This window comes from Anopheles cruzii, chromosome 3, assembly GCF_943734635.1.
Source record: "Anopheles cruzii chromosome 3, idAnoCruzAS_RS32_06, whole genome shotgun sequence".
Classification (NCBI taxonomy): Eukaryota; Metazoa; Arthropoda; class Insecta; order Diptera; family Culicidae; genus Anopheles; species Anopheles cruzii.
The window spans coordinates 5118684-5144886 of NC_069145.1; the positions used below are offsets into that span (position 1 = coordinate 5118684).

Here is a 26203-nt window from a genome sequence, read left to right on the forward strand (position 1 = left end):
AACAGTAAACCGGCCAAAGGGCGCCGTTGTGAAAGTTTTTTTCTGTGGTGTTGTTTTAGGTGTATTGTTTCCCTTTAACACACACAACCGTACGGCTTTAGGCACCACCGTGTTGCACCGATACTCTAAACTTTCCTCAATTACTGTAGGCTCAAGCGAACGCGAGGTGGGAATGATCATACGTATGGGGTGTTAGCGTGTTTGGTTATAAAGTTGTTAAATTTTCAAGGGGGGAAACGTTGGCTTCATTGTAAGTTACCGGGTGACCGGGTGCACTGATCTATAATGCAATCATCTATTGCGGACAGCAGACGGGGCTGATGGCATTCATGCCTGCCCTTGGGCACCGCGTTGCGAGACTCCTCATCGAATGAATCTAATCACTTTTCGAACCGGAAGTTAGCCGTGTCCCTGTTCAAGCCGGGGAAGTAGACTGCAATCTCTTACGTACAACATGCTGCTTTACATGCATTACAACATGGGAACAAGGGAACACTAAAGTTAGTAAGGGAGCAAAACTGAACTAATAGTTTGGGTAAGGCGAACGAACGATCGGCTAGAGACACAATGATGCTCTGCCGACATTGTAGGGACGAGCAAGAAATCCAAACAGCACCCAAGTGCTGTCCCGAAGTGCTTCAGTAAGCAAAGCCAGCGACTAATGGGGGTCGGCGATCACCACCCATCAGCGCTGGTGTAGTTAACAGATTTGGGTGCAAAAGAGTATATTTATTGAGGCCCATATTCGAGAATGTTCTTGTACTTGTAATTGTCTACTGTTTCTATGAAAAATAAAACCCTTAAGCAACAAGGTTCTTTAATAAATGTTATTATGACCAGAAATCTGCGGGTGTGTTTGGGTGTTGATAGAAAACGATCTTCTTTCTTTGGAAACCGTGTTTACCGTTGTTTCTTAAATCCGATATATCCGAATCATATTTCAGCAAGACTATCAATTTGAAGCTCAAAGTTTTGAGTTAGAACAGAGTGAGGCACAGGGAAGTGTTTTAAATAAATAGGCGTGCGCTATTGAGCTGTTGCGTGAGTGTTGCTTTTTTGGCCGCGGTTTTGTTTTATCTCGTGTTTGATAACCAAGAGAGTGACTATTGGTTTTGAGACAACTGAAGGGGCCTTACAAATGTAGTGGCAACCACATGATCATGCAATCAGTGTAGTATATTCGCAAGCCCCAGTGATCTATGCTGTGCGTCGTGAATAAACTGCTTGGGAAGCGAAGAGCAAGAAAAACAGTTAGCTAACTGATTGATTTTTCATATTAACAATCCAGCACTCGTAAAACACACAGAATGTAACGTTTCGGTTGCGCTTAAAAACCTCAAGCTTCAAATCATTTCAATCCTCAAAACACCATTCTGCTTTGTGGTCATAGAGCTCGATCCGTGAAGCTGCCACCATAAACAGGCCGCTCCATTCTGACAAGCAAGATTTGTCACAAGTTATCAATTGGGCATTTTTTCTTCGCGCAGGGAAAAAACCGAATAAATTTCACGGCACAGGATTTAGGCCGAATTTCTTCGCCAGGAACCGTCGATACGCACATCGGGGAACGGTTCGGCGGGTGCGGAAGTGCTGAGCGCGGCCACACGGTGGGCACGATGAAAAAATAATCGTCGTGTCGTATGTGTCGCCGAAAGTTGACGGATGTGCGTCAACCCGCAACCGATTCCGAATCGAACCCGAAACGCAGCCGTCTGCGGACGGCTCTTTTCCATCGCGTGCGATCCGTTCGGCGCGTGAGAGGCCGGAACCTTCGGGAAACGTTCTGTAAGTGTCCACCTCTTGGCCACGGTTCTGTGTCCATATTGAGGAGCAGCACCGCACAACACCGTTCCGTAGGTTTTTCGTGTGTTTACGTGCATCGTAGTAGGCAACGAGCGGTGGAATAGGGGCCCGTGACAGTTTCCGTAGTGACGAACGAGTGAACAACAACCGGCAACCACATACCGTGCACGATGGAGGCGATGGTTGAAAATTCGGCCAATCCACCGGCCCGCTTCTACTGTCATTCGTGTTCCGTCGAGATCGACAGTGTTTCATCGGTAAGAGGTGGACACGGCAAGTGGGGGCCTTTCGGCGGAAGGCTAACGTTCTTTTATTGATCGTTTCTCAATGGCGCAGGAGTTCACCTGTCCGCACTGCTCCGAAGGCTTCATCGAGGAACTACCGGCCGCGGATCGGAATGGTGCGCCCGGATCGTCCGGTTCCGCACAGGAATCGGAGGCACCAGCAAACGATTACGTCAATGCACAAATCAGTACCGATGTAAGTGTTGCAGACGTCACCGGAGCATTCGGATCGTGCTCATATCAGTTGCTAATTTCGTTTCACCCTCTGTGGCTCGTGGCAGGCGATTGGCAGGTTGGCTGGAGAGTTGCTCACAAACTCTTTCCTGTCGCCGTTTTACCACAACAACTACGATGAAGAGTCTGCCGGAGGGTCGTCTGGTTCCGGTGGCAGTAGGTACACCACATTCACGCCCGAAGACATTCCGCCGTTCAGTCAGTCCCCCCAGGCGGCCACCGGGGGTGTCGGTAGCGTAGATGTTGCTACCGGGTCGGGCAGTGGCGGCAATGGCAGCAACACCGCCATGACTAACGGTGCAGGTGGCAGCGGTGGAACTTCTCTGCATCGTGCCTCGCTGGGAAGGCGCGGTGGCCGACGGCATCCGATGCAAAACATCACGCATCTGGATCACATTCTGCGCGAAATTCTAATCTCGGTGACGGACGTCGGTCCGGGTGGGATGCCCATGTTTTTCATGGGAAACCCAGGAGACTATGCGTGGGGTCGTGAAGGCATCGACAGTATCGTCACGCAGCTGCTCAACCAGATGGACAATACCGGGCCGCCACCGTTGGAGAAGGAACGGATCGCGGAAATACCGATCGTAACCATCAGCGACGAGCAGGTCGATCGGAAGCTGCAGTGTTCGGTTTGCTTCGAAGATTTTCAGTCCGGCGAAACGGTGCGAAAGTTGCCATGCTTGGTAAGTGTGCACCGGCGCAGGCGAAGGCATAAGGTTGTGGAGCGTTCTTAGCCGTGTTTTCTTTCTTGCCTAGCACGTTTACCACGAGCCTTGCATCATTCCATGGCTGGAGCTGCACGGTACGTGTCCCATTTGCAGAAAAAGTCTCACACCGGACGGACTACAGCCGGGCTCGCAGGCGCAATCACAGCAGGCAATGGATACCGCGCAGCATCCACACGGCTTGGAAAATGCACACTCACAGCAGTCGTCACCGTCATCGCAACCGTCGCCACAGCAACAGACTCAGCAGCATTCGGCTCAGCAGCAACAACAGCAACCTTCCTCCCAGTCTGCGGCCGGTGGCCGACCCAATTCCAATTTCGTCGCCTTCACAATCCGTAAGCTTCGCGCCTTCGCGGCGCCCCCGGCTGGCCGTCGCTGGTGGCACAGTGCTCTTCATTCTACGCTCTAATTAGGTGATTTGCTTCCGATGCTTTCAGGGCCCTCGGTGTCGAGCCTGCTGTACGATCTTGGCCAACCGTCGGGCGGCTCGGCCGTCTCTTCTAGTCTACCGGCCGCCGGAGGCAGCAGAAGTGTTGACGGGGGTGCTGCTCCTGCATCACAGGTGCCATCCGGCGGCGGTGGAGGCTCGACCGCTAGCTCTTCTGGTGCCCCCAACAACGCGTCCACGGGTTCGTCTGGCAACAATGCGAATAATCCGGACGACGACGGAGACCTTTACTACACGCTAGACTTAGATTAACCAAAACACAACAATGCAAACGGTGTGCTTGGAGAAGAGCGCAAAAGTAAAAAGGGGAATTGATTGCTAGGGGATGAGTTTTCCTACAGCGGAAGTGGAAGTTGAAAGAAGAAATCCCCACACCAGGCAGGCAGCGTAATGCGAATTGTTTCAGTCGTTTTTTGTATGAAATGTAAGGAAAGATCAAGAACCAATTGGGAGAACGCCACGTGAAAAAGGCTATTGAAAAGGTTCCCTTCTGAATTTTACTAATATGTGCTTTTTGCTTTTAACTACTTCTCGTTACAATATTTTCTGATTGCTTGTTCAGACAACATTCGTTTCTTTCAGTGAGGTGTGCTGCGTGTTGGTTGGTTTTAGCTCGTTTCCGTTTCCGTGTCGCGCCCTTGCACAGTCGTCACGATGCCGCTTTGTTCCCTTTCTAATGTTAGTAGGCTATTTATTTCGTGGTAACACATTTCATACGGGACATGAGAAACGTTCTTCGCGCCTTACCCTTTTTTTTTTATTAAGTTTGCACAGCAACGTTGAGGACGGGTCCCCGCTACAACGAGCTACGAGCAGCGCACATGTATTGGGAAATGTGCCGTTGAAGAAGTAGAAGAACCATAATTCGTACCGTTGTAACTCGGAAAATAGTTACCCAAAATAAGAAGGAAAAACATCGCAAAGATGTGATGGTAACGGTAACAGTGATCCTAGACGAAACAGTGAACTAGATGACGTTCGACGTTTAGTTGTCACATTCCTGCAAACCGGTGGCGCTTTGGTGCGATGCAGAGGAAAGGCCCAACCGTAGAACAGGTTGTAGATACGAAAAGTGCGTGGCCAAGATGAGTGAACGAGCTAGTTTATGGTCAAGTTCGAAGAACGCTTTGAGAGGAAAGTGACTCAAGATTAACTGCAGAAAAGACGATATGATCTCGCATGCGGTCTACCCTACGGTTGATAAACTAGGGACATTAGACAACGCAGGCGAACACATTTCGGCTTAACGAAAAGGATGATAGAAAGCAGATCGAAAATTATCTAAACTCTGGGCTCCAAAGTGGTAACCCACGAACGATTGCTCAGCAAATTACAGCTCTTAGTTTGAGGACAACCGACACCATTCACATCTGCACACCAATGGTGCGAAGCAAGGCGTACAATTATTGTAAAGAATGATCTTTTGCTTTCCCATTTCTTCGCCTTGAAGCCAGATTCATCGCCACACGTGAAACAGGTACGCCCTGTGGAGTGATATGTTAGGTTTTTTGTCTTAAATTGAAGAAACACACAATGTGCTAACGAATAACGATGAGCCGTGTCCTAGAAATCTAAACAAAAGGACAAAAATGAAGCCGGGCCGCAAATTGCCTTTTCAGCTGAAAAGATAACGCAAAAAGGGCAAAAAAACAACAAGAAATTAACACAACACTATTATTAATATGATTATTGATGCGTTGGTAATAAAGGAAAGATGACTGAGAAATTGGAGCTGAAACGGTAAAACCGTGTCTTGACGCACCCAGAGGTGACCCAGGGTTCTTTCTGAATGAAACACACGCAGTTGTGGGTCGTTTTATCAACATTTTTAGTATATTTTAGCGTGGTTTGCTTCATCGCCTTGAAAGATGAGTAAATGGTGAAATACGTGACGTGAAAATCTAAACCAAGACACAACGTGAGGGAGTTAAGATGGATTAATCATAGGCCGCGATCCTTTCTCGCTGGAAAAAAGCAGGTTTAGCAGCAAATCAAGGACAGTGGACGATATTCATCCCCCGCCGAAGGGGAAAAGATACTTGAAAAGCCACAGTGCTCGATTTCGCCCCAAGGGCGCACCTCACTCGCCCATACCACCGGTCGGCCCTTGGGCGGCTCCATCACCGCTCCTCTTCTTCGTACCGGAAACGATGTCATCGATGCGCAGTAACAGAATGGCCGTTTCGACGGCTGTTTTGTAGACCTGCAGCTTCACCGACAGTGGCTCCAGAATGTTGCGTTCCTGCATGTCGGCCAACTGGCCCGTTTCTCCGTCAATTCCCCAAGTGCATGGACCAGCGGTCGTGTGCGAAGCGTGCTTGGCCCGCAGCGCCGTCAGTGTGCGGATCGTGTTGGCGCCACAGTTTTGTGCCAGCGTACGCGGAATAATCTCCAGAGCCTGGGCGATGGCACGGTAAGGCCCCTGGATTTGCTTGCTGGTGAGGGCCTGCGACACGGCCATTTCAACGGCTCCACCACCTGCCACCAGCTTGGGTTCTAGCATCAGGTTACGCGCGACGTGCAGAGCGTCCTGCAGATTGCGTTCCGTTTCGTTGAGCACATCTTTCGACGCGCCGCGCAACAAAATCGTGCACGCCTTCGGATCGGCACACTCGGTCACGAAGCAGAAGTACTCATCGCCCATCTTCTTGATCTCGAACAGTCCGGCCCCGGTGCCGACGTCCTTCTCCGTCAGTTCCTCCGTGCGGTTCACGATCGTTGCACCGCAGGCACGCGCCAATCGATTGTTATCCGTTTTGCGCAGCCGTCGGATGGCCGTAATGCCCGCCTTCAGCAGGAAGTGCTGTGCCAGATCCGAGACACCCTTCTCGGTGAACACGATGTCCGGCTTGACGGCAATAATGTCTTCGCACAGGCGGGCCACGTGCTCCTCCTCGATCTGCAGCAGCTTGGTAAAGTCCTGATCGCCCACAATCTCCACGTTCGTTTGGCTTTCGCCCTTCTTGTACTCCAGCGGACAGTCCAGCAGCACGATGCGGGGCTTCTCGATGTAACGGCGCATCTTCGGGTGCGTCACGTCCTTGTTTAGCATAATACCGCGCAGCACGCACGAATCATCGATCGAACCGCCCGGTATCTTCTCTACCTTGGCGTACTTTTTAATATCGATCTCCGTGCGTCCATTCTCCGTCAGTGTGACCGTCTCGACCGCATCCAGCGCAATCTTCACCGCCAAATCGCCCCACCGGCCGATAAACTTTGTACCGACGCACGATTTCACCACGTCCGCCAGCTTGGCTCGGTCGGTGCGATCCACCTCGATGCTCACCTCGTCTTGCAGGATGCGGATCATGTCCTCCAGGGCTTCCCGGTACGCACGGATAATGACCGTCGGGTGAATCTGCTGCTTGAGGAACTGTTCGGCTTCGGCCAGAATTTCACCGGCAAGAACGATCACCGACGTCGTCCCGTCGCCAACCTCCTCGTCCTGGGTGCGCGCAATTTCGATCATACTCTTCGCGGCCGGATGCTTCACCGTGATCTCGCGCAAGATTGCGTTGCCATCGTTGGTCATCACGATGCCACCCATCGGGTCCATCAGCATCTTCATCATCGCCCGCGGACCCAGGCAGGTGCGAATCAAGTCAGCGATGTACTGTGAAACAAATTTTACAAGAAACACCATTAACCTCTCCGTCGGTGGTGGCGTGCGCGTGAGGCCCTCTGACTCACTTTGCCGGCATTGATGTTGTCCAACTGCACCTTGCGGCCGCTGTCCATCTTGGTATTTTTGCCTGTAGCGAGTGAAAGTAGTGCTTAGCGAATGCTTTACGGTGTAAATAGTCGGCCACACTTACTCAGAATTAAAATTGGCTGCTGTGGGGCGTACATTTTTGCTGCCGATATTTTACCGTGTGTGCGCTGAACAAGAACCGAACCGATCACGTTCTTTTCGATAGTTCGAAGCACTCGCACCGAAGACTAGATTTGACAGCTCGTTTGAGCAGCAACAAATTTTAACTCCACACAGTTGGCAGCGCAATTTGCCTTCAAGTCGTTGTACTAAAAATTATTTCAAAAGAAACGCTCGTCCGGCAGGTGTGTTATTCCTGTTAAATAATACAAAAAAAACTGTGTTTTTTGTCGGAGACACTCAAAGCAAGTTGTCTGGCTGATTTTTATTCAAACGGTGTTTTTCTGTGTTTAATATCGCAGTACGAAACGTTCTTGACAGCGTTGCTGTCACAGTTTCCCACCAAAAACCGTCGTTCTGACAATTCAAATTTGTTGCCAGCATCTCGGGGAGCGTGAAAGAACAATCGCGAAAACCGCAGACTGTTTGTCGGCATAAACTCAATTCTGCATCAACGTAACCTGTCCGACTGCCAAACAAATGCGAAACGTGCCGCGAGAGTAGCAGCAAAACAAGAATATTCAGGACGCGCCTTACGACGCACCGACCACCACCAGTGATGGCCAGTGTATCGATGGTGGCCGAGCAGCAGCTGGCGAAGCTTTATTTTGTTCTTCCAAAGGACCACACCACTTTCGAAGATGCCTCGGCAGACATGCAGATGGCCTACACGGTAAGAAAGTGGTGAAAAGTTGCCTTCACTTCATGCTAACACTGCTTCCCCCTCGTTCGCTCCACAGACCGCCCGTGAGCACATCGACGACAAGGATCTGCAGCAGTGGATCACGGAAGCCGATTGCCAGAAGCTCAACCAAAGTGACCTGTCCAAGAAGCACGTGTATGTGTTCGAAAAGTTCTCCGGTGCGGCGTTCGAGCGAGCGAAGAAATCGCGATCGACCGTCATTGGACCGCGGTGTCTGATCAGTTGCTTCATGGACAACGAGGCCATCCCGCTGGGAGTGCAGCCCGTTTTCACGACGGCAATGCGCAACCTGACCGTGTGCAGCTCGGGCCTGAAGGCCAAAGTAAAGGCCCACGTCAGCCAGCTGGTGTTCTACATGGGCGGGTACTACATGGACGTGCTGAGCACATCCTGTACCCACCTGGTGACCTGCACCGTCAAGTCGGTCAAGTACGAGAAGGCGGCCGAACGAAAGGTCATCATCCTGGGCCCCGACTGGGTCCAGGACGTGTGGGAGGTCAGCCAGCAGCGGAGTGTCCACGGGAGTGATGTGCAGTTCCTCGAACGGCACCGATTGCCGGTTTTTCACTCGCTCACCATCAGCTCGACCGGCTTGACGGTGGCACGGAGAAATGAAATCAAACAGCTCATCGAATCGAACGGTGGCCATTACGTCGGGGCGTTCAAACCGGAGGTTACCGACATTCTGCTCCTGGACAAGACCGGTACAGGGTCGGCCAAGTTTCAGGCGGCGGTGTGTTTCAAGAAGGAGTGCCTAACACCCGACTGGATCCTGGACAGTGTGACCCACGGGTATGCACTGCCCATCAAGGAGTACGAGGTGAGAAGCTTGAAAGCGTCCACACCGACAAAGGCGGACAACAATCCGGGACCGGGTCGCGTCAGTAGCGTAACATCCAGAGACTTTAATCCGGATTGTACCGAACTGTCGGAGATTTCGCATGTCAACGTTTCGTCGCGCAACATGACCATCAACGAGAGCATCATGTCGGTCGGAGGCGACAAAGGAACGCCGACGGTCGCTACCGCTCCCCGTTCGGTGGCGCATCACAGGTACAGAGAGCTGTTGGCCCGAATGACGGTACAGCAGGCGAAAAAAGCTGGCCCGGTGCTCGATGGGTGCAGCGTTTACCTGAGCGGGTTCACCGGTGACGAGAAGGAAAAGTTGAACAAAATACTGAACGCTGTCGGTGCCGTCCGGTACGATGACCATTCGCCGTCCGTCAGTCACGTGATCGTCGGGGAACAGCTTGCGTCCGAGATGGGGCAGCTGCGGGACGCCAGTGCGCAACTGCTCACCCTCGAGTGGTTGGCCAAATCGATCGAACTGCGGCAAACCCTCGGCCCGGAAGAGGCAGCCGAATACACGTTCCGACCGTCCGGGAGGGGAGTGCCTGGAATCGAACGGGCTCCGGAACCACCGTCTCCGTCGAGCAAGCGCAATCTCGAACGGCTTCACAGTGGCGTGTTTAAGCGGCCCGATATTCCCAAATTTCGTCTCGACGACTGTGCCACGCCACCCACGGTTCACAAGCAAGCGTCGGCAACGGCCGCACCAGCGAATGTTCCGCCAGCCCCGAGCGACCAGCAATCGATCGTGATGCAGTACTTGGAGAAGAACCTTGCCGAGCGGTTGCCGCCGTCTAGCGAGAAGGAAGCTTCACGCAGTACATCCAGTGGCGCAGCAGGATCCAGGAGTGGAACGACCGACAGTCAAGCTGACTCGGAACTCGAGTCACAGGATACCGAGTTTATGCTCGGGAAGACGCTGTTTGTGTTCGGGTTTTCCGAGGAGGATGCCGTGCAGATTCTGACCGACTGCAAGTACTGCGGGGGGACGATTGTGGACGAAAGCTACGGCGATGAGGTCGACTACATCGTGCTGCCGACGTCGTGCACGGGAACGGTGGACTTCGCGGTCCGTGGCAAGCAAACGGTCAACGACATCTGGCTCGAAGCGTCGATCCAGGATGGGGTGTGCTACCCACTCGAGTACTACTTCGCACCGATCGTCCTCGAGGAGGATGATCCGCGACCGCTCGAAGGGGAAACGATCGTGATCAGTTCGTACACCGGGCCGGAGCGATCGTTTCTCAGCGTGATGGGCGGCGTGCTTGGTGCGACCGTGCACGAACGGCTCTTGCGGAAGGCGGCCCCGTTGCTGGTGTGTAAGGAAGCGAGCGGCGACAAGTATAAGGCGGCCATTCAGTGGGGCCTAACGGTCGTCACGGCGGAGTGGTTGCTGGAATGCTTTCGCCAGAAGCGTAGGATTGCCGAAACCCCGTATCTGGTGGGCGAGTCAACTTGTTCGTCCAAAAATGAGGGCCCGATACCTTGCCACGTGCTGCCGACCACTTCCACCGATGAAGTTGATATCGATTCAGTGCACGGCGAGGGTCTAGCGGAGGAGAGTCGAAAAACTCCCAAAACGAAACCATTACCCAAACCGACGGCCGAAGGAGGAGATTACCGGTACATACAGGAACTGAAAGCAAAAGAAGCATCCGATCTTCAGTACGGCTTTAAACACGTCACTACGCCCGAAATGCGAAAAATGACGTCCGACGAGCGAATGATTTACTCGCAGGAACTGGATCAATACGACGACCTAATTGCTGCCCAGCGAGCCCAACGGAAACCGTTCGACCCGAACGAGGGCGCCCCTTCGGCGGCGGGTGGCCAAGCCGTGGCGGAATCACCGGCCGTGCCTAGAAATAAACGTCTTTCGGCTCTAACCGTCGGAGGGCCAAAAATGAGTTCACCGGCAACACCGGGTGGCCGGGTCGCCACCAGCACGTCATCGTCCGCGACCAGTGGCAGTGGAACTCCCCTCGCTATGGATTACGAAGCGCTAAGCGTTACACAGCGAGTGCTGGAGTTCGACACTCCCATCCGTGACGTGCTGTATCGGGCGCTGAAGGAATCGGAGGAAAACGAGCGCAAACTGTCGCCCCGAACACGCCGTATGAAGGAGTTGCTTGCCACGCCGAATGTTGGCGGTGGTGGACCGGGAAGCTCGAATGCAAACCTTCGCACGCCAACCCTGCCGGAGTGCATGACGAAACCGGTCACACCGTACGGGTTTCGCCCGGATGCCAGCCCCGAGAACCATGCGTTCCACAAACGCAAACTGCAGTACTGGGATCGATTTTACAAACCACCGGCGAACGTGGGCACACCGGAAGCAGCAGCAGCGAGCAGCTCGCGACCCGATCGCGGCGACACAGGTGAACCGGAAAGCCCGGCACAGAACGCCGGGCGTCGCCTGAGCACGCCGCTGAGCGAGATAAAGCGAAAATTTTGGCGTGACAATCTGGGCGACGACTACGTGAAGCACATTGAGGCCAAGTACAACACGCAGTACCAGCGGCCCGATCTGAACCGCTCGGATGAGGAGATTGCGTGTACCGCTCCGCAGGGTAAAGACCCATCACCGGACGGGTCGAGCGGTCGTAAACAACACAAAAATATTGCGGGTGCGGTTGATGCTGGCGCGGAAAGAATATCGCCCGTGCGGGGCCCAAATGTGAGCGGAGAAAAACGATCCCGGGATGATGATGATCATGAAACAGATGACGATCACAGTGAGTGTGCCGACGATCAGCGGCTCGCCAGTGGTGATATGCTGCCCGCTGCCAAGAGACCGCATCTCCTAGAAGCGACACCGGACGAGAATGTGCGCCGGTTGAGCGCCTTTATTACCGCCACACGGGAGTCAGCAAAAAAGAAGGCAAGACATCCGGCGGACACCGAAGACCACTTGGAACAGGCCTCACAGGGTCCCCAGCCGGAAGCGTACGACTCAGGTAAGCTGAAACTAAGAAAGTGTCGACGAACTCTAAGATATGCGGAACTTCATAAACGGCTTTAAACGGTTCTTTCTAATGGAGGAACAAAGGACATTGAAGATCAATGGTGCCCTCTGCGCTATGATGTGTTGAAATATATTACTCCGTAGTTTAAAGATTGGGTCATGTTTTAGACTTTGATCATATGAACCATTTTGCAGTGTGAACTTAATTTTACATCTTCTAACATGTCGGGTTGTCACTTTCAGAAGTGGTGGCGGGCGTTGGTGGTGTCATTTGGAACGATCGTGGCATCGAGAATGCACAGACGAATCATCCATCAAGAGAACGATCGTCCACATCCGGGGACGAGGAAACCTCTCCGATCGTTCGTCGAGCGCAGCTAAAACGATCGTCCCTATCGACAACCGACAACGTGGGGGGTCGTCCGGGACATCACTCCGATCGAATGAAGCACAACGGAACGCCGGTTTTTACCATTTCCAACGTACAGAATGATGAAAACCGTGTCGAGTTGGCGAAACAGATCGAGGCGCTGAACGGGCGCCTGGCGGCCGACGTGAACCGGTACGATCCTACGTGCACGCACATCGTCTGCGGTATGCCGAATCGTGGCGAAAAGATACTGGCCGGCATTGCGGCCGGCAAGTGGCTTCTGTCGACCAAGTATTTGCAGGACAGCTACCAGAAGGGACACTTTTTGGATGTATGTATGATCAGCGGTCGATCGATCGATGGTGGCAAGTTGATTACTAAACCCAATGTGTCGTTTGTTGTCCGATGTAGGAAGAAGGTTACGAATGGGGCAACCCGAAGGCGACCGGAACGCTGGCTGACCTGGCTTGCACCGGCGAAGTGCAGACGATGGCCAAAGCCGCCTATACGTGGCGCAAACGGATAGCGACCGATGGCGGCAAACAGGATGGCGCATTCACGGGATTCCGCGTGCTGCTGGTCACCCCACGGAAGGAACCGTTCGTGCGGCTCCTCCAGTCGGGCGGTGGGCTGGTGCTGGACTGTGAACCGCCGTTCATCCAGTCGGAACAAGCGATGACGGCGACGCACTGTTTCGTCGACCGTAAGGCCAAGCTGTCGGGCGAAGATCATCGTGCGTTGGGCGAGGCAGGGATCGCGGTACTGCAGATGATGTACCTGAGTGCGTATCTTACCTCCGAGAAGTTGCCGGATTCGGCCACATTTCAGTTTGCTGGCTAACTGCGATTGTACATTGCAACCCGTGCCGCCACCAGCGAGAGGGCTTGGGTTTATAATATTTCATTTTTTTTGGTTTATTCTTTTCGATAAAATAAATTAGAATCAGTGTCGAGAAGTTAGAAACATTAAACTGAAGGATTTTTTCTTGTTTTACTTATCTATTTTCTATCGTTTTCTTTCAAAATGTTTCCAACTTCAAAAGCTTCAAAAGGGAGACATGTTTTAAAATTTTATTGGCAACGTTATTTTGAAACGAGACAACCTTAGTAAATGCTTTTCTAGAAAAATATTCTATAGAGGATAGATGCCGATCGTTAAACGTCGCATGGAATGCATTAAATGCAGTGTATCTCTGGGAGGAAATCCGTAGTCATCACCGTCGCCACCCGCATTCCGTGACCTGTATTGCTTCGAATTAGGAGTCGAATCCGCTGTGCTTAATCGCTAGATAAATGCAACCCTCTGGTTTTCGCTGGTGATCCTTAGCGGTCAGATCGAATATGGCATCTCACTTTAGCTTTCTACATTCGGAAGACACCGAACCGGGTTTCGCCGATCAGTTGGTTGAGTGCGGCCTGTAAGCTCAACCCGAGCACACGGCGCGTGTCTACCGGATCGATAATGCCATCGTCCCACAGCCGAGCCGTGCTGTAGTACGGTGAGCCCTCCGCCTCGAACTGCTGCACGATCGGTTCCTTGATGCGGTTGCCGATCTCCTCGGTCCATTCGCGCCCGGTACGGCGGTACTGCTCCTCGGTAATTTGCGCCAGCACACCGGCCGCCTGCGAGCCACCCATCACCGAAATGCGACTGTTGGGCCACATGTACAGGAAGCGGGGCGAATACGCTCGGCCGCACATGCCATAGTTTCCGGCCCCGTACGAGCCGCCAATGATGAGCGTTAGCTTCGGCACGTTGGCGCACGCCACCGCCGTCACCATTTTGGCTCCATTCTTGGCAATACCACCGGCTTCGGCTTCCCGGCCCACCATGAAGCCGGTGATGTTCTGGAGGAACAGCAGCGGAATGCGCTTTTGGGCACACAGCTGAATGAAGTGAGCCCCCTTGAGGGCACTCTCCGAAAACAGGACTCCATTGTTGCCGACAATCCCGACGAGTTGCCCGTACAGCCGCGCGTATCCGCACACGATCGTTTCACCGTAGAACTTTTTAAACTCTGTAAATCGGCTCCCGTCAACGATGCGGGCAATCACTTCGCGCACATCGAAACTTTTCGTGAGGTTCGACCCAACGATACCGTACAGATCGGTGGCCGGATAGCGTGGCGATTCTGGGGCGCTTCCGAACGTCAGCCCATCGTGAGCCATCATCGTGGCCGTGCTGCTGCTGGCCAGCTCGTCGTACTCAGCCGCGCCGGGGCGATTCAGATTCTTCACGACCTGCCGTGCCAGATGAAGCGCGTGCTCGTCGTCCACCGCGTAGTGGTCGGTAACGCCCGACGTGCGACAGTGAAGATCGGCCCCACCGAGGTCCTCGGCCGACACCACCTCGCCGGTAGCGGCCTTCACCAACGGTGGACCGGCCAGGAAGATTGTTCCCTGCCCTTTCACAATGATGCTTTCGTCGGCCATGGCCGGCACGTATGCGCCGCCGGCCGTACAGCTGCCCATAACGACCGCAATCTGCGGGATGCCCCGTGCCGACATGTTGGCTTGGTTGTAGAAAATTCGCCCAAAGTGCATCTTGTCCGGAAACACTTCCGCTTGCCGCGGCAAATTGGCACCGCCCGAATCGACCAGATAGATGCAGGGCAGATTGTTTTCCTGGGCCACCTCTTGGGCGCGCAGATGTTTCTTCACCGTCACCGGGTAATAGGTGCCCCCTTTAACCGTCGCATCGTTCGCTACGATCACACAGTCCACGCCCTGTACGCGTCCAACTCCGGTCACGATGCCGGCCGAGTTGACCACGTCCTTGCCGTACATTCCGTGTGCGGCCAGTGCCGACAGTTCGAGAAACGGTGAGCCCGGGTCGACGAGACGATTGATGCGATCTCGTGCCAACAGCTTGCCCTTGGAGGTGTGCCGGTTGATCGCCTCCGATCCGCCACCCGAAAGCACATCCTCCGTGATGCGCTTCAAGTTCTGCACCAGATCGTTCATCTGGCCATGGTTTTCCTGTATCGAAACGAATACGATGAGTAAAACGGATCATTCGCTTTCCGCTCACCCCGAGGGTGTTTTAAATACCTTGAATTCTGGCGACTCTCGATTCACCTCCGTAGGCAGAACGTTCGCCTCGGAAATGTGTACCGAGCGGAATTGGGAGGCCAAGTGCTTGGCCACAGATCGGTTGAGCAGCACGCGTGCCTTGGACAACATCGTTCTCGTCTCGATCGGTTGATCGATCGTCGAAAAAATGCGAAATGGAACGACGTGTGCGCAGCAGGATTATGTAAACATGCGCAAGAACTGCGCCATGACAGACCCACAGGATATGTTTACGATAATCATAGGAACTGGTCTAGAGCAGCTCTGATAAGAGAACAGTCGAGTGTTTCGAGGATCGATCATTGTTCAACGGATATGCTGTATTGAATTCAACAAAATGCATCCATTCCACGATCACGTTGAAGCTTTTCCGAGCAATAAAACATGATTTAAACTCAATCATTCTAAAGTGCAGTTGAGCACTACAACCATGCGTTGTATACAAAGTGATGGTTTGACGTTTCGACGAACGCTTTGTTTTTGTTCCGTGACGCGCACCTTCGAAACGAGTTTTTCAGGACGCCACGGTTCGCGGGATTCGCGATTTTTGCTGCTATACTAGGATAACAAAGCATTGCGACAATGGACGAGAAAAAGGTAAGTTTCGGCTTTGCTAAACACCACAAAAAGCCTTCTTTACTGGCCGGTCCGGCGTCGAGCGTTTCGCTGAAGAAGGACGACTCGAGACAGATGATTGATTATGTGGAGGACCAATCAATAAAAACCATTGGGTAAGTGTAACATAGTTGGTTCTCTCCGGGGACGGAAAATAATGCTCATATCATGACCATTTTTGTAGGGAAACTGAGAAAGAACCAGCACCGTTGGTGATACCGTTGCGAGAGCAGGATAAAACAACGATTCCGGATCGGTTGGCGGAAGTGCTCGCTATAAAGAAAATGAAACACGAGAAGCTGAACAACGGACAGCAGCTTTCGGTCAGTACCGATGATACGAATGGAGAGAGCAAGAAGGATATGAAAGTGAAACTTGAACCACCGGAGCGTGGAGTGAATGTTGTGCACGAACCACCCAAAAATGAAACGCTCGAGCAGCGGGCCACACGAGAGATCCTGGAAGACATACAGCAAACGAATGTGAAAAGCGAACAGTCCAGCAACTTTGTAGTGCCACTGTTACCGGAAGATCTTCCGCTCGATGGTGCGCGCGAAAGTTCGATGGAGGACTACGAGTCGGTGCCGATCGCAAAGTTTGGCCTGGCGATGCTGCGCGGCATGGGCTTGAAGGATCCGGATCCGAAAAAAGTGGACCCGAAAGCGGGTGGTCTCGATTTGGGGCCCGTGATGCGCCCCAAGGGTCTCGGGCTGGGTGCTGATCGTGCGATGAAAGAGAAACCCATCAATGCGCATTTGATACCCCCGGCGCAAGGCGAAACGCTGACCATGAAGTGCGGTGCCCAGGTGAAGGTGTTGGCCGGCAAATATGAGGACGCTTACGGAACGGTAAGTTTCTGTTTCTTTCTCAAAGTATCTCTGAGGCGCCACACGGTGCGTAACAATAACAAAACAAAATTTGACACTTAATCGATAAGTATGTGTCAAAAGCTTTGTGGCTCAGCGGACCCTCTAAAACAAAACCCCTTAAATCGAGCGTGTAACAGGGGATAATGTAAGTTCTTAGTAGGGTTTTTTTAAATTTTAACTATAAATTATTATATTGACACAAGCTGATCGATTAAGTGTCAAATTTTGTTATGTTATTGTTACGCACCGTGTGGCCCCCCGTTACTGCGCTGCCAGACGGCACATAACTGTTACGCGTAACACGTTATGGGTCTGCTGAGCCACAACGCTTATGACACCTACTGATCGCTTTACTGTCAAAATTGTCGCGGTAGGAGGCTGTTATATCCGTTGTTATGTGCCGTGTGGCCCACCGTTACTGGAGGGCCACACGAACCGAAAATAAACGATTTGACATTATTCTGTAACGTCAAATCGTTTATAAGTTCGCGGATTCATATACGATTTGACATTTTTACGCTCAGGTTTTCGCATCGTGTTGCCCTCCACTTACACATTAATTTACGCTTCGTGGATCGCCCCAATCTGTCTTTATTGTTTACTTCATATGAACGGTGACGTATTATTATTCAAATCTGTCAAACAAATCCGTATCCTCCACGAGTTCGCGCATCAGTTTGTAGTACTTCTGTAACCGTAGATCGTCCCGGTGGTGCTCCGGATTTACGCGGACTTCGTCTGGCAGTTTAGCAAAGTTCGGCAAAGCGTACGTTCCCATCGAAAGTGCCAATCGTCCGAAACGTTTCGTTTGCTTGTGCAATTCCTTCTGTGGCAGAGTGCTTTCGGGATCGCCTCCCAAGCGCCGCAGAGTGGCCGCGAAAGAGTCGTAGAACGCCTGCACGAGGGACGCGAATTTTTCCGCTTGCCGTAAATCTCGCTGGCCGCACAAGTAGATAAACAGGACAAAGTCCAGCACCGGGGAACTGTAGCGTGCCAGCTGCCAGTCGAACAGACAAATCTTGGCCGCACGACCGCTATCGCCGTACCCGAACATTACGTTGTTTGTCCAGCAATCACCGTGGTTTAGCGCGGCGTATGGTTCCGCTCGATCGCCGCGAATATGTTCCCCCGTACGGTGCCACATATCTACGGCCAGATCGAGAAGTTGCTGCCGATGAACCGGATCATCCGCCTCGTCAAAGGCAGATGCTGCCAGCTGGCAGTGGCGTGGTGTAAGGTGGCGCAACTGTTCCGTATCCAAAATTACCGACAGCAGATCGTTCAGTTGCTGAAGCTCACGAAACAGCTCCGGGCGATGTTGTTTGAGGGCGAACGAACATGCATTCAGCTTTCCGAGTGCCACCATAAGCACGTACACATGATCGTAATCGATCGGCTCGTACGCATCGAGCTTTTTCAGCGCGGCACGATCGGGAGCGGTTAAATCTTCCAGCACCAGCAGAGCTTCCTCGCGTTCCGTGTCACAATAGGTGTGGTAGCATTTGGCATAATTACCAAAGTACTGATCGTCCGCGTGGCTCAGGCCGTGCTGGTGCTGAAGGTCCGCGAACGCTGGCAGAACACGTTGGTAGATGAAGTGTTCGCGTTCGAATACCAGCATTGCGTTGAACTGCTCCCGCTGCTCCCGGTCAACGGGTGGGAACTTGCAAATGATCGGCATCGAACACTGCGAATCGGTGAGCCAAGCACGCACGATCTGCCCAATGTAACCATCGCCCGTACTGGAGCCAGGTTCGTAGGTGATCGTCACATCGCTGCCGAAGCCTTGTTCCCCTGCCACAGTCAACACGCGCTCGCGTACGTACACCGGGACCACCACTGAAGTTGGGGACATTTTTCGAACTAAAACCCGGGCGCATCGACCCGGTAAAATATTGCTGAACGCGGTTAAGTCATGTTGTGAAATGCTTGCCACAATCCGCACCCCAATCTTGACAGCAGCAAGCAAAACAAACAAACTTCAATCAGCTCTACAATACCGATTACACAACATCCGGAGAATGGGCCATTGCGAAATGTAAAGACTTTGTTGATAAGCACCACGTGCTTCCTACCGCATGGAGCCTATTTAGGCTTATCATTTTTTAGGGTCTTCTTCCGTGAGACATACGAACAGCTGATCGATGCGACAAAGGGATCGTGTAGCCTTCATTCGCCGAATATTCACCACCATATCAAGCTTACAGCGTAGGAGATGGAGAGCTTTATCGTCATGGCAACAAAGCGAAAGCGTCCAGCCGCCAATGTCGCTTAGAGCTTTTTGTTGACATTTGCTGAGCTTCAACTGTGGGAAAAAGGTTGCTAAGGTCGTTGAGTCGCTAACGCCAATGCCATCTCAGTTTATTTCTCAGATTTCTTTTCAATGTCAACATAATTTAAAGGAAGTTCGAGCGCTGATTACAATATTAATTGAAACATAGCGTATGTTAAACACCTTTCGCATGTCCAAGCAACCATTGATATCTTTGTAATTCTAGGCTAAATGTACCCGAACCGAATGATATCACGGATTGTGCCCGACATTCGTTTTTGATATCGGGCCGTAGCCTTTTCCGTCGTTCCCCACGCAAATTCATTGGTTCCCGTTCCGCCCATATCCTTCATCAGACCTTCCATCGCTGAGTCAGTGTCCGGTAGCTCGTCGTTCGGAGTGCAAATGATCGGCAGTACCAGGAACGACATTACCAATCCGTACCGTCCGAATCTCTTCAGCTGGTCACGGAACGCACTCCTGGGAAACTGTCGTTCAACGTCACCCCCCAACCGATGCAGGTGGATACCGAGAGTATTGTAATACAGACTGAGCAGCCTTTGATAGCTGTGGGCCCGTAGCTCCTCGTCGGTGCAGTTGAAGATAAAGTACACGAGATCGAGCACCGGTGAGCCGTACCTACAGAGTTGCCAGTCGATCAGCTTGATGTTGGTGGGCGTTTTGTCCTAAAATGAGGGAACCAGAATACGAGAATGAAACTTTTCGGAGGTGCAACATAGGTTGATGTGCCGACTCACATCATCGCCATACTGGAACATCATATTATTCGACCAACAGTCACCGTGTCCAATGATGGCGTACGGTTCTGCCGCCTTCGCCTCGACACATGCCATGATCTCTTCACTACAGCGATTCTTCAGCAGACCCAGTTTTTCACGGCGGAAGGTATCGTGCGGTTCCAGTGTACCAAGCGCTCTTTCCCACAAACTATCCAAAATCTTATCGAACGCTTCGAATTGACCGTCTGCCATTGACTTAGCCATAGGATCCGGTAGCTTCGAAGCACACTCTGCAAACTTTTCCGGCGACTGTTCCTTGATCGCGAACGAAAGGGCATGAAGGCGTCCAAGTGTGGCCATCAGCAGCTTGGCATGATCCAGATTAACCGTGTTCGTTTTATCCCACATGCGGTAACCTTGCTCCCTCAGATCCTCCATAATAATGACCGCTTCCTTGGCGTCGGTGGATGTCTTAGCAAAGTAACAGCGGGGTATATTGTTGAACTGCGGGAACTCGGTGTCAAGGGCCTTCTTACGTTGAAACTCCAACAACATGGGTAGGGCTATCACGTATGCGTCCGTTTCACGGTCAAACATGGGTACGCCCTGTTCCCTTCGCACTTCGTTTTCTGGTAGCAGCTTACACAGTACCAGCAGTTCACGATCCGACTCGCGGATAAACACTTTCACCAGCTGACCCACGAAACCGTCACCCACTTTTGAACCGGATTCTGTCTCGATGCGATAACTACCGTCGGTGAATCCCTGCTCCCGAGCTACCTGCTCTAAACCGGCATGGATGTAGCTCGAGAGAGATGTTTCTAGCGGTTCTGGCATTTTTGGGAACCTTTTTTCCACTATTCTACGAACGATGTAAACGATCCAGCAAACCTGACCGCCTTACTGTCGCTCACTGAAGGCTGGTGTAAGGGTTGAGGTCAGTTTTTAAATAAATCGGTCAATTTATATCGCTTGCCGATTCCTACCACCTACCTATAGCGCCAGGATAAGAAATGGGTGCACTGTCCTGGCGATAAGATAGGTACAATGGATGACTGGCACCACGTCAGTGAGCCGTTCGGTAATACGATGGACACACCAGATTTCTTAGCAACACGTCCGTAGTCAATAGAATCGAAGAGGAGGTGTAGGAGTACACAAATAATACAAACAGTTCGCCGACCGGTGGTCGCGGGCCGGACGTGCGCCAAACCAAACGGCGCGATTCCATAAACGGTATGTCAATCGGAACGATAAGATAACCGTGCTGTTCTTCATTTATTCGATGTACGCGGTGTGTGCAAAATATACAGCACAACGAACTGTAAAATCAAATTGCGACAGAAGTTTTGCAAATCATCGTTAATCATTCTGGACGATGGGAAATGGCGGGGTCTGTGGGTTTGTCCCCAAAACCGCGGGCACACGAACGCGTAATTATCGTCCGAAACCGTGTCCATGTTTTGGTGGTGATACGCCGTTTTCATTGTTTACGTTTGCAAGTGGTTGATTACGAAATTTTATTGCTTCCAACCTCTCAAGCGTGCGTCCATCTGTAAGTTAATGAAAAAAAACACTAACCCGACTGTTGACAAAAGTTGTAATCTTTATCCATTCTCAAGGGTAGGTACAATATCAGTACAATATCAAGTGACGTATTATTGAACTCTTAGTAGGCCTTAACTCTTTACCAAGCCATAGAATCCATTTGCAATCAGGGTAGCTCTGGACAGGAACAACGGTTTGCAGATTGTTGGAATGCTAGAGTTAATGGCTAGTTTGCCTTCGTAAAGAATGTTTGTACCTGTAGAAACTTTGTGAGAGATTTAAAGGATAGAATAGTGCAACATTATGTCGATTGTTTTCATTAACAAGAGTAGTTGAGGGCTTGTTCTGTTTATATTATTGTAACATTGTTAGAAGATGTTTCGATTAATCGTATTTACACACCGAAAGATGATTGAGTGTCTACCTCACACGGTCAAGGTCGCTCTGCAAATGGTTTCTCCAATAATGATCGTTTAAGAAACCGGATTCAACAATGAAGCGGGTTTTGCATCATCACGGTCAGTGTCATCGTCGTTGATTGAAGTCAGTTATTTACTCAATTTCACCGCACTCAAGAAACTCAATTGAAGTGTGCCTGGATGTGTTACCAGCTCCGCTGTCTTTCAAATACCGCAGCAGCCAGATTTATTTTTGGATTCGACGCCCATTCGACAACATAGCTCAGTTGCCATAGTTACTTATGAACTTATTAACAAATCAATTGTTACACAATTGGTCAAGTACCGTTGTCTACATGTACCCTAAACGAATCACATCCCGAATTGTGCCACAAATTCTCTCTTTATACCGGGTTGCCGCTTTTTCCGTTGTACCGTACGTAAAATCACCGGTACCGGTCCCGTCGGAGATCTCCTTCATTAGATCTTCCATGGCTGAGTCGGTGTCCGGTAGCTCGTCGTTCGGGGTGCAAATGATCGGCAGTACCAGGAACGACATTACCAATCCGTACCGTCCGAATTGCTTCAGCTGGTCATGGAACGCACTCCTGGGAAACTGTCGTTCAACGTCACCGCCCAACCGATGCAGATGGATACCGAGAGTATTATAGTACACATTGAGCAGCCTTTGATAGCTGCGGGCACGTAGTTTCTCGTCGGTGCAGTTGAAGATAAAGTACACGAGATCGAGCACCGGTGAGCAGTACCTACAGAGCTGCCAGTCGATCAGCTTAATGTTGAGGGGCGTTTTGTCCTGAAATGTGGGAACCAGAAACCGCGAATGAAACTTTTCGTAGGTGCAACATGGGATGATGTGCCGACTCACATCGTCACCATACTGGAACATCATATTATTTGACCAACAGTCACCGTGTCCAATGATGGCGTACGGTTCTGCCGCCTTCGCCTCGGCGCACGAAATGATCTCCGCACAGCAACGATCCTTCAACAGGTTCAGCTTTTCACGGTGCAAGGTATCGTGTGGTTCGAGCGCGTCGACCGCCCTCTGCCACATGGTGGCCATGGTTCTATGAAAACCACCATTTTTTTCAGCTTGAATCAACGTTGCCATGGGATCGACAAGCTTCCCAGTGTACTCGGCAAACTTTTCCGGTAACTGTTCCTTGATAGCAAATGAAATGGCATGGAGGCGTCCGATTGTGGCCATCAGCAGCTCGGCATGCTCCAGGTTAACCGTATTGGTTTTATCCCACAGACGGTAAGCTTGCGCCCTCAGATCCTCCATAATAATGACCGCTTCCTTGGTGTCGACGGATGTCTTAGCAAAGTAACATCGTGGCACATTATCAAACTGCGGACACCCGGATTCGAGAGCTTTACCGCGTTGAAACTCCAACAAGAAGGGAAGCACATTGACGTAAGCCTCCGTTTCACGCTCAAACATGGGTACGCCCTGCTCTTTGCGCATCTGATTATCTGGCAGGACCTTACACAGCACGGTCACTTTACGATCCGGTTCGCGGATAAACACCTTGATCATTTGTCCCGAGAATCCATCGCCCACATTCGAACCGGGTTCGGTTTCGAGGCGGTACCGGCCTTCGGTAAATCCTTCCTTTCGAGCGGCAAGCTGCAAACCAACACTGATGTACCCTGGTAACGATGCTTCCACTGGTTTGGACATTTCGGAAATCGGCACACCGACGGAGCAGAGGTGATTGGCTGATAGGGCTTCGTCGGGAAGAATGACAATAGATGGTGGGCAGTAATTGAGGAAACAGACAAAAACCGTATCGCTAGCCACGCTTGGCGCGTTCCACTGCACGGAGGCGTTGTTGGCACGATAAGATACGGCGAGTGACTGGCGCATACGATGCGGCGGTGTGCCTTCACGATGAGGTTGGAAAATCAAGTGTCTTTGCAACGTGACCGATCGTCGACGGGGTGGTTCTGAAGTATTAAAATAAACAAACGGCGTACAGCCATCGATAGTCGCAAGCCAGCCCGTCGAACAATGTTGCTCTAAAGGACTCTAGTGACTTCCGCGTCGGGTAAACGGGAGCAGCCACACAGGCAACAATTATTTGGCAAACTCATCACTCATTACTAACCAAATTTTGAGGTACACGACACACGATCGTAATCTTTGGAGCGGGTGGTTTTGGTCCATTTGGGCCAATGATTTTCAGTTTCCATTGTGTCGAGTGTTGTCGAAAACATAAGCGTACGCAAGCTTTAAAATGTCACAGATGAATCTACACAAAACGAATCTGTTTAGGGATGGTCCGAATCATTTTTACTTAATCATGATATTGTAACACGGATTCTGAATATCGAGCCTTTTCGGTTACAGGTAGCCGTAACGGATGCAGTCCCTCACGACACCGCGCATTCTGGTAGTGTACGCATCGTGGCTGGACTCGGAAGTGCTGAAGAAGCTTTCGTTTAGTTGCTGGTCCGTGCTCTGCATCTTATGTGCCCGCTCCTCAAAGTCGGGCAGCTCTTCGTTTCGGGTGCACATCATAGGGATGAGAAAGATCGCCATAAGGAAGCCATAGCCTCCGTACTGGCGAAGCTGTTCATCCAGTGCACTCCGGGGAAATAGCTCATTCGCGTCGTGCTGAAGCTTCTCGAGCGTGGCTGATAACGAACGGTAGTAAATGTCGATCATTTCGAAGTAGTACCTCTCCCTAAATGCCTCGTCCGTACAGGAGTAGATGAAATACACGATATCCTGAGCAGGTGACACGTAGCTCACATTTTGCCAATCGACCAAGACCATCTCTTTCGGGGCTCCATCCTGAAAAGATATTACGCTGGGCATGATCGAAACAAGCCACTGAAAGTTCGAACTTACCTCGTACCGGAACATTATGTTGTTTGACCAGCAGTCACCGTGTCGGATAACGCTGTATGGTTCGGCCAGCTTAGTGTCACTGCAGCGTTTCAATTCTCGGAATGTGTTCGGCTTTAGTGCCTCTAATTTCTGTCGCCCAACGTGATCGTGCTCCTCTAGTGCATCGATCGCCATCTGCATCTGCGACAGAACCATGTTCCGGAACGGTCCCTCCGCTTCGAAATATATATCCAACGTGTTGGATAACTTGTACGCCTCGAACTCCTCCGGTCGGTCCCGTTTCATGGCCAGTGAAACGGCGTGTAGCCTTCCGATGTGCTCCATGACGAGCTTCGCATGATCGTGGTCGATCGGATTGTGTTTGTTCCACATCTGGAAGTTGCGCAACCGAAGGTCCTCCATCAGGATAACCGATTCTTGCGCTGCCTCGTCACAATATGCATGGTAGCACCGAGGGGCATGGAAGAATCCCTCCCCGGGGCTTGTTAAACCCTTCGCTCGTTGATACTCGTAGATCTTCGGTAGAATGTCTGCATACACTAACGCTTCACGGGCGAAGGCCGTCATCGAATGAAACTGTTCACGGCGTGCATCGTCCAGCGGTGGGATCTTGCACAGATACTCGCTCTTCCGGTCACTTTCCGTTACGATGGCTTTAAACAACTGTCCAACGAACCCATCACCTTTGTTGGAGCCCAGCTCGAACGTAACCGAAAATTTGCCCACCGTAAATCCATCCTGCGGGGCAAATCCTTCCACCGCCCTGTGAAGATACTGGGGTAGCTGTGGAACAACGTTTTTGACCTGCTCAATGCCATCCGTGCCCTCCGAGTCATCGGTGCCGCTTGCCTTCGGTGACTGTTGGCGAGATTGCATGGCGAGAAACTAAATCACAGTCGAGGCGCTCTGGCGACTGATAAGTCTACTCTGGCCAGAATGCAGAACGCGACTAGTTGTGACGGTGATGCGACTAGTTGTCAAGTGATCAAGGGCTAATGCAGTTTGGAATGCAAGGGTGTCGTTGTGTGTGCTTAGCAAATAACAAGGAGAGAGCCAGGGACAGTATGTAAAATTATTTGTGTCCTCGAATGTCTTTCGGTTAAGATGATAATTCTTCATTCAAACCGAACGCGTGAGAACCAATTATCCTTTGTGATCATCACCGAACAGTGCGAAAACAAAATGGCTGAGACCGCAGTTCTTCGTCTGTTTATTTTGAAACTGTCCTCTCGGAAGCTCACGCGCTGTGCTGTTGCGAACTGGAGTGAACTGGTTTGTGAGTGCAAAGTGAAGCTAATGTTTAACAACAAGTTTATCGCTACTTTTATCTTATCTTTTATCATTATAGAGAATACAGTAGGGCCATTTTTGGTCATACAGCACATGTGATGTCTATAATGGCGATTAATCATAGGCAAGTTCGGTGTTAGTCTTGTTCTACCCTTTTCTGGCCGATTGCTATCGACTCGCACTCTACTGTGCCCGATAAAGCGATCCATGTTCTCAGTGTGCCATGCTACATCCTACCGTAAACCAACTTAGTAAGCTGCG

At 51.4% G+C, this 26203-nt stretch overlaps 8 protein-coding genes across 10 annotated transcripts; 3 read left to right on the plus strand and 5 right to left on the minus strand.

Moving 5' to 3' along the window:
• Nucleotides 1–1574: 1574 nt before the first annotated feature.
• LOC128270066 (E3 ubiquitin-protein ligase Iruka) lies at nt 1575–5226 on the plus strand. 3 transcript variants are annotated; one of them, XM_053007469.1, is made up of 6 exons: nt 1575–1785; nt 1858–2060; nt 2140–2283; nt 2369–3007; nt 3081–3387; nt 3466–5226. In XM_053007469.1, the coding sequence occupies exons 2-6, from the start codon at nt 1974–1976 to the stop codon at nt 3750–3752; spliced, it is 1464 nt and encodes a 487-aa protein (XP_052863429.1). In that variant the 5' UTR covers nt 1575–1785; nt 1858–1973; the 3' UTR covers nt 3753–5226. The 3 variants fall into 3 exon arrangements, with proteins under 3 accessions (XP_052863429.1, XP_052863430.1, XP_052863431.1); XM_053007470.1 differs by having other exon boundaries at nt 1575–2060; nt 3490–5226; XM_053007471.1 differs by lacking the exons at nt 1575–1785; nt 1858–2060 and having other exon boundaries at nt 2198–2283; nt 2380–3007.
• Nucleotides 5227–5326: 100 nt separating this feature from the next.
• LOC128271687 (T-complex protein 1 subunit gamma) lies at nt 5327–7404 on the minus strand. The gene is made up of 3 exons (XM_053009303.1): nt 7319–7404; nt 7194–7255; nt 5327–7116 (listed from the first exon to the last, which is right to left on the minus strand). Exons 1-3 carry the CDS (start codon nt 7350–7352, stop codon nt 5581–5583), a joined length of 1632 nt encoding a protein of 543 aa, XP_052865263.1. The 5' UTR covers nt 7353–7404; the 3' UTR covers nt 5327–5580.
• A 529-nt stretch (nt 7405–7933) lies between these two features.
• On the plus strand, nt 7934–13101 carry LOC128275155 (DNA topoisomerase 2-binding protein 1). The gene is made up of 4 exons (XM_053013561.1): nt 7934–8047; nt 8115–11883; nt 12135–12592; nt 12673–13101. The coding sequence occupies exons 1-4, from the start codon at nt 7934–7936 to the stop codon at nt 13099–13101; spliced, it is 4770 nt and encodes a 1589-aa protein (XP_052869521.1).
• Nucleotides 13102–13315: 214 nt separating this feature from the next.
• Nucleotides 13316–15492, minus strand: LOC128271462 (probable methylcrotonoyl-CoA carboxylase beta chain, mitochondrial). Its single transcript, XM_053008998.1, has 2 exons — nt 15312–15492; nt 13316–15239 (listed from the first exon to the last, which is right to left on the minus strand). The coding sequence occupies exons 1-2, from the start codon at nt 15441–15443 to the stop codon at nt 13623–13625; spliced, it is 1749 nt and encodes a 582-aa protein (XP_052864958.1). The 5' UTR covers nt 15444–15492; the 3' UTR covers nt 13316–13622.
• A 422-nt stretch (nt 15493–15914) lies between these two features.
• Nucleotides 15915–16922, plus strand: LOC128275164 (G-patch domain and KOW motifs-containing protein). Its single transcript, XM_053013574.1, has 3 exons — nt 15915–16063; nt 16132–16795; nt 16911–16922. Exons 1-3 carry the CDS (start codon nt 15915–15917, stop codon nt 16920–16922), a joined length of 825 nt encoding a protein of 274 aa, XP_052869534.1.
• Nucleotides 16923–17441: 519 nt separating this feature from the next.
• On the minus strand, nt 17442–18671 carry LOC128275166 (uncharacterized). The gene has a single exon (XM_053013577.1). The coding sequence runs from the start codon at nt 18669–18671 to the stop codon at nt 17442–17444; it is 1230 nt and encodes a 409-aa protein (XP_052869537.1).
• Nucleotides 18672–19315: 644 nt separating this feature from the next.
• LOC128275172 (uncharacterized) lies at nt 19316–23632 on the minus strand. The gene is made up of 5 exons (XM_053013585.1): nt 22661–23632; nt 22137–22588; nt 21520–21553; nt 19847–20608; nt 19316–19774 (listed from the first exon to the last, which is right to left on the minus strand). Exons 1-5 carry the CDS (start codon nt 23477–23479, stop codon nt 19316–19318), a joined length of 2526 nt encoding a protein of 841 aa, XP_052869545.1. The 5' UTR covers nt 23480–23632.
• A 487-nt stretch (nt 23633–24119) lies between these two features.
• LOC128275177 (uncharacterized) lies at nt 24120–25528 on the minus strand. Its single transcript, XM_053013591.1, has 2 exons — nt 24653–25528; nt 24120–24595 (listed from the first exon to the last, which is right to left on the minus strand). The coding sequence occupies exons 1-2, from the start codon at nt 25526–25528 to the stop codon at nt 24143–24145; spliced, it is 1329 nt and encodes a 442-aa protein (XP_052869551.1). The 3' UTR covers nt 24120–24142.
• Between the last annotated feature and the right edge of the window lie 675 nt (nt 25529–26203).

Bases quoted from the DNA above. Each gene is read 5' to 3' on its own strand.
- LOC128275177 (XM_053013591.1), bottom strand. From the start codon at position 25,528: ATGCAATCTCGCCAACAGTCACCGAAGGCAAGCGGCACCGATGACTCG. The intron at 24,596-24,652 runs GTAAGTTCGAAC...ATATCTTTTCAG, and splicing joins ACATAATGTTCCGGTACGAG to GATGGAGCCCCGAAAGAGAT.
- LOC128270066 (XM_053007469.1), top strand. From the start codon at position 1,974: ATGGAGGCGATGGTTGAAAATTCGGCCAATCCACCGGCCCGCTTCTAC. The intron at 2,061-2,139 runs GTAAGAGGTGGA...TCAATGGCGCAG, and splicing joins AGATCGACAGTGTTTCATCG to GAGTTCACCTGTCCGCACTG. The intron at 3,388-3,465 runs GTAAGCTTCGCG...CGCTCTAATTAG, and splicing joins TTTCGTCGCCTTCACAATCC to GTGATTTGCTTCCGATGCTT.
- LOC128271462 (XM_053008998.1), bottom strand. From the start codon at position 15,443: ATGTTGTCCAAGGCACGCGTGCTGCTCAACCGATCTGTGGCCAAGCAC. The intron at 15,240-15,311 runs GTATTTAAAACA...GTTTCGATACAG, and splicing joins GAGAGTCGCCAGAATTCAAG to GAAAACCATGGCCAGATGAA.
- LOC128275164 (XM_053013574.1), top strand. From the start codon at position 15,915: ATGGACGAGAAAAAGGTAAGTTTCGGCTTTGCTAAACACCACAAAAAG. The intron at 16,064-16,131 runs GTAAGTGTAACA...CCATTTTTGTAG, and splicing joins CAATCAATAAAAACCATTGG to GGAAACTGAGAAAGAACCAG.
- LOC128271687 (XM_053009303.1), bottom strand. From the start codon at position 7,352: ATGTACGCCCCACAGCAGCCAATTTTAATTCTGA. The intron at 7,256-7,318 runs GTAAGTGTGGCC...CACTCGCTACAG, and splicing joins GCAGCCAATTTTAATTCTGA to GCAAAAATACCAAGATGGAC. The intron at 7,117-7,193 runs GTGAGTCAGAGG...TTTGTTTCACAG, and splicing joins ACAACATCAATGCCGGCAAA to TACATCGCTGACTTGATTCG.
- LOC128275166 (XM_053013577.1), bottom strand. From the start codon at position 18,671: ATGTCCCCAACTTCAGTGGTGGTCCCGGTGTACGTACGCGAGCGCGTG.
- LOC128275172 (XM_053013585.1), bottom strand. From the start codon at position 23,479: ATGTCCAAACCAGTGGAAGCATCGTTACCAGGGTACATCAGTGTTGGT. The intron at 21,554-22,136 runs GTACATGTAGAC...GTTCCTGTCCAG, and splicing joins CGGGATGTGATTCGTTTAGG to AGCTACCCTGATTGCAAATG. The intron at 19,775-19,846 runs GTGAGTCGGCAC...CCCTCATTTTAG, and splicing joins TGTTCCAGTATGGCGATGAT to GACAAAACGCCCACCAACAT.
- LOC128275155 (XM_053013561.1), top strand. From the start codon at position 7,934: ATGGCCAGTGTATCGATGGTGGCCGAGCAGCAGCTGGCGAAGCTTTAT. The intron at 8,048-8,114 runs GTAAGAAAGTGG...TTCGCTCCACAG, and splicing joins ACATGCAGATGGCCTACACG to ACCGCCCGTGAGCACATCGA. The intron at 12,593-12,672 runs GTATGTATGATC...TGTCCGATGTAG, and splicing joins AGAAGGGACACTTTTTGGAT to GAAGAAGGTTACGAATGGGG.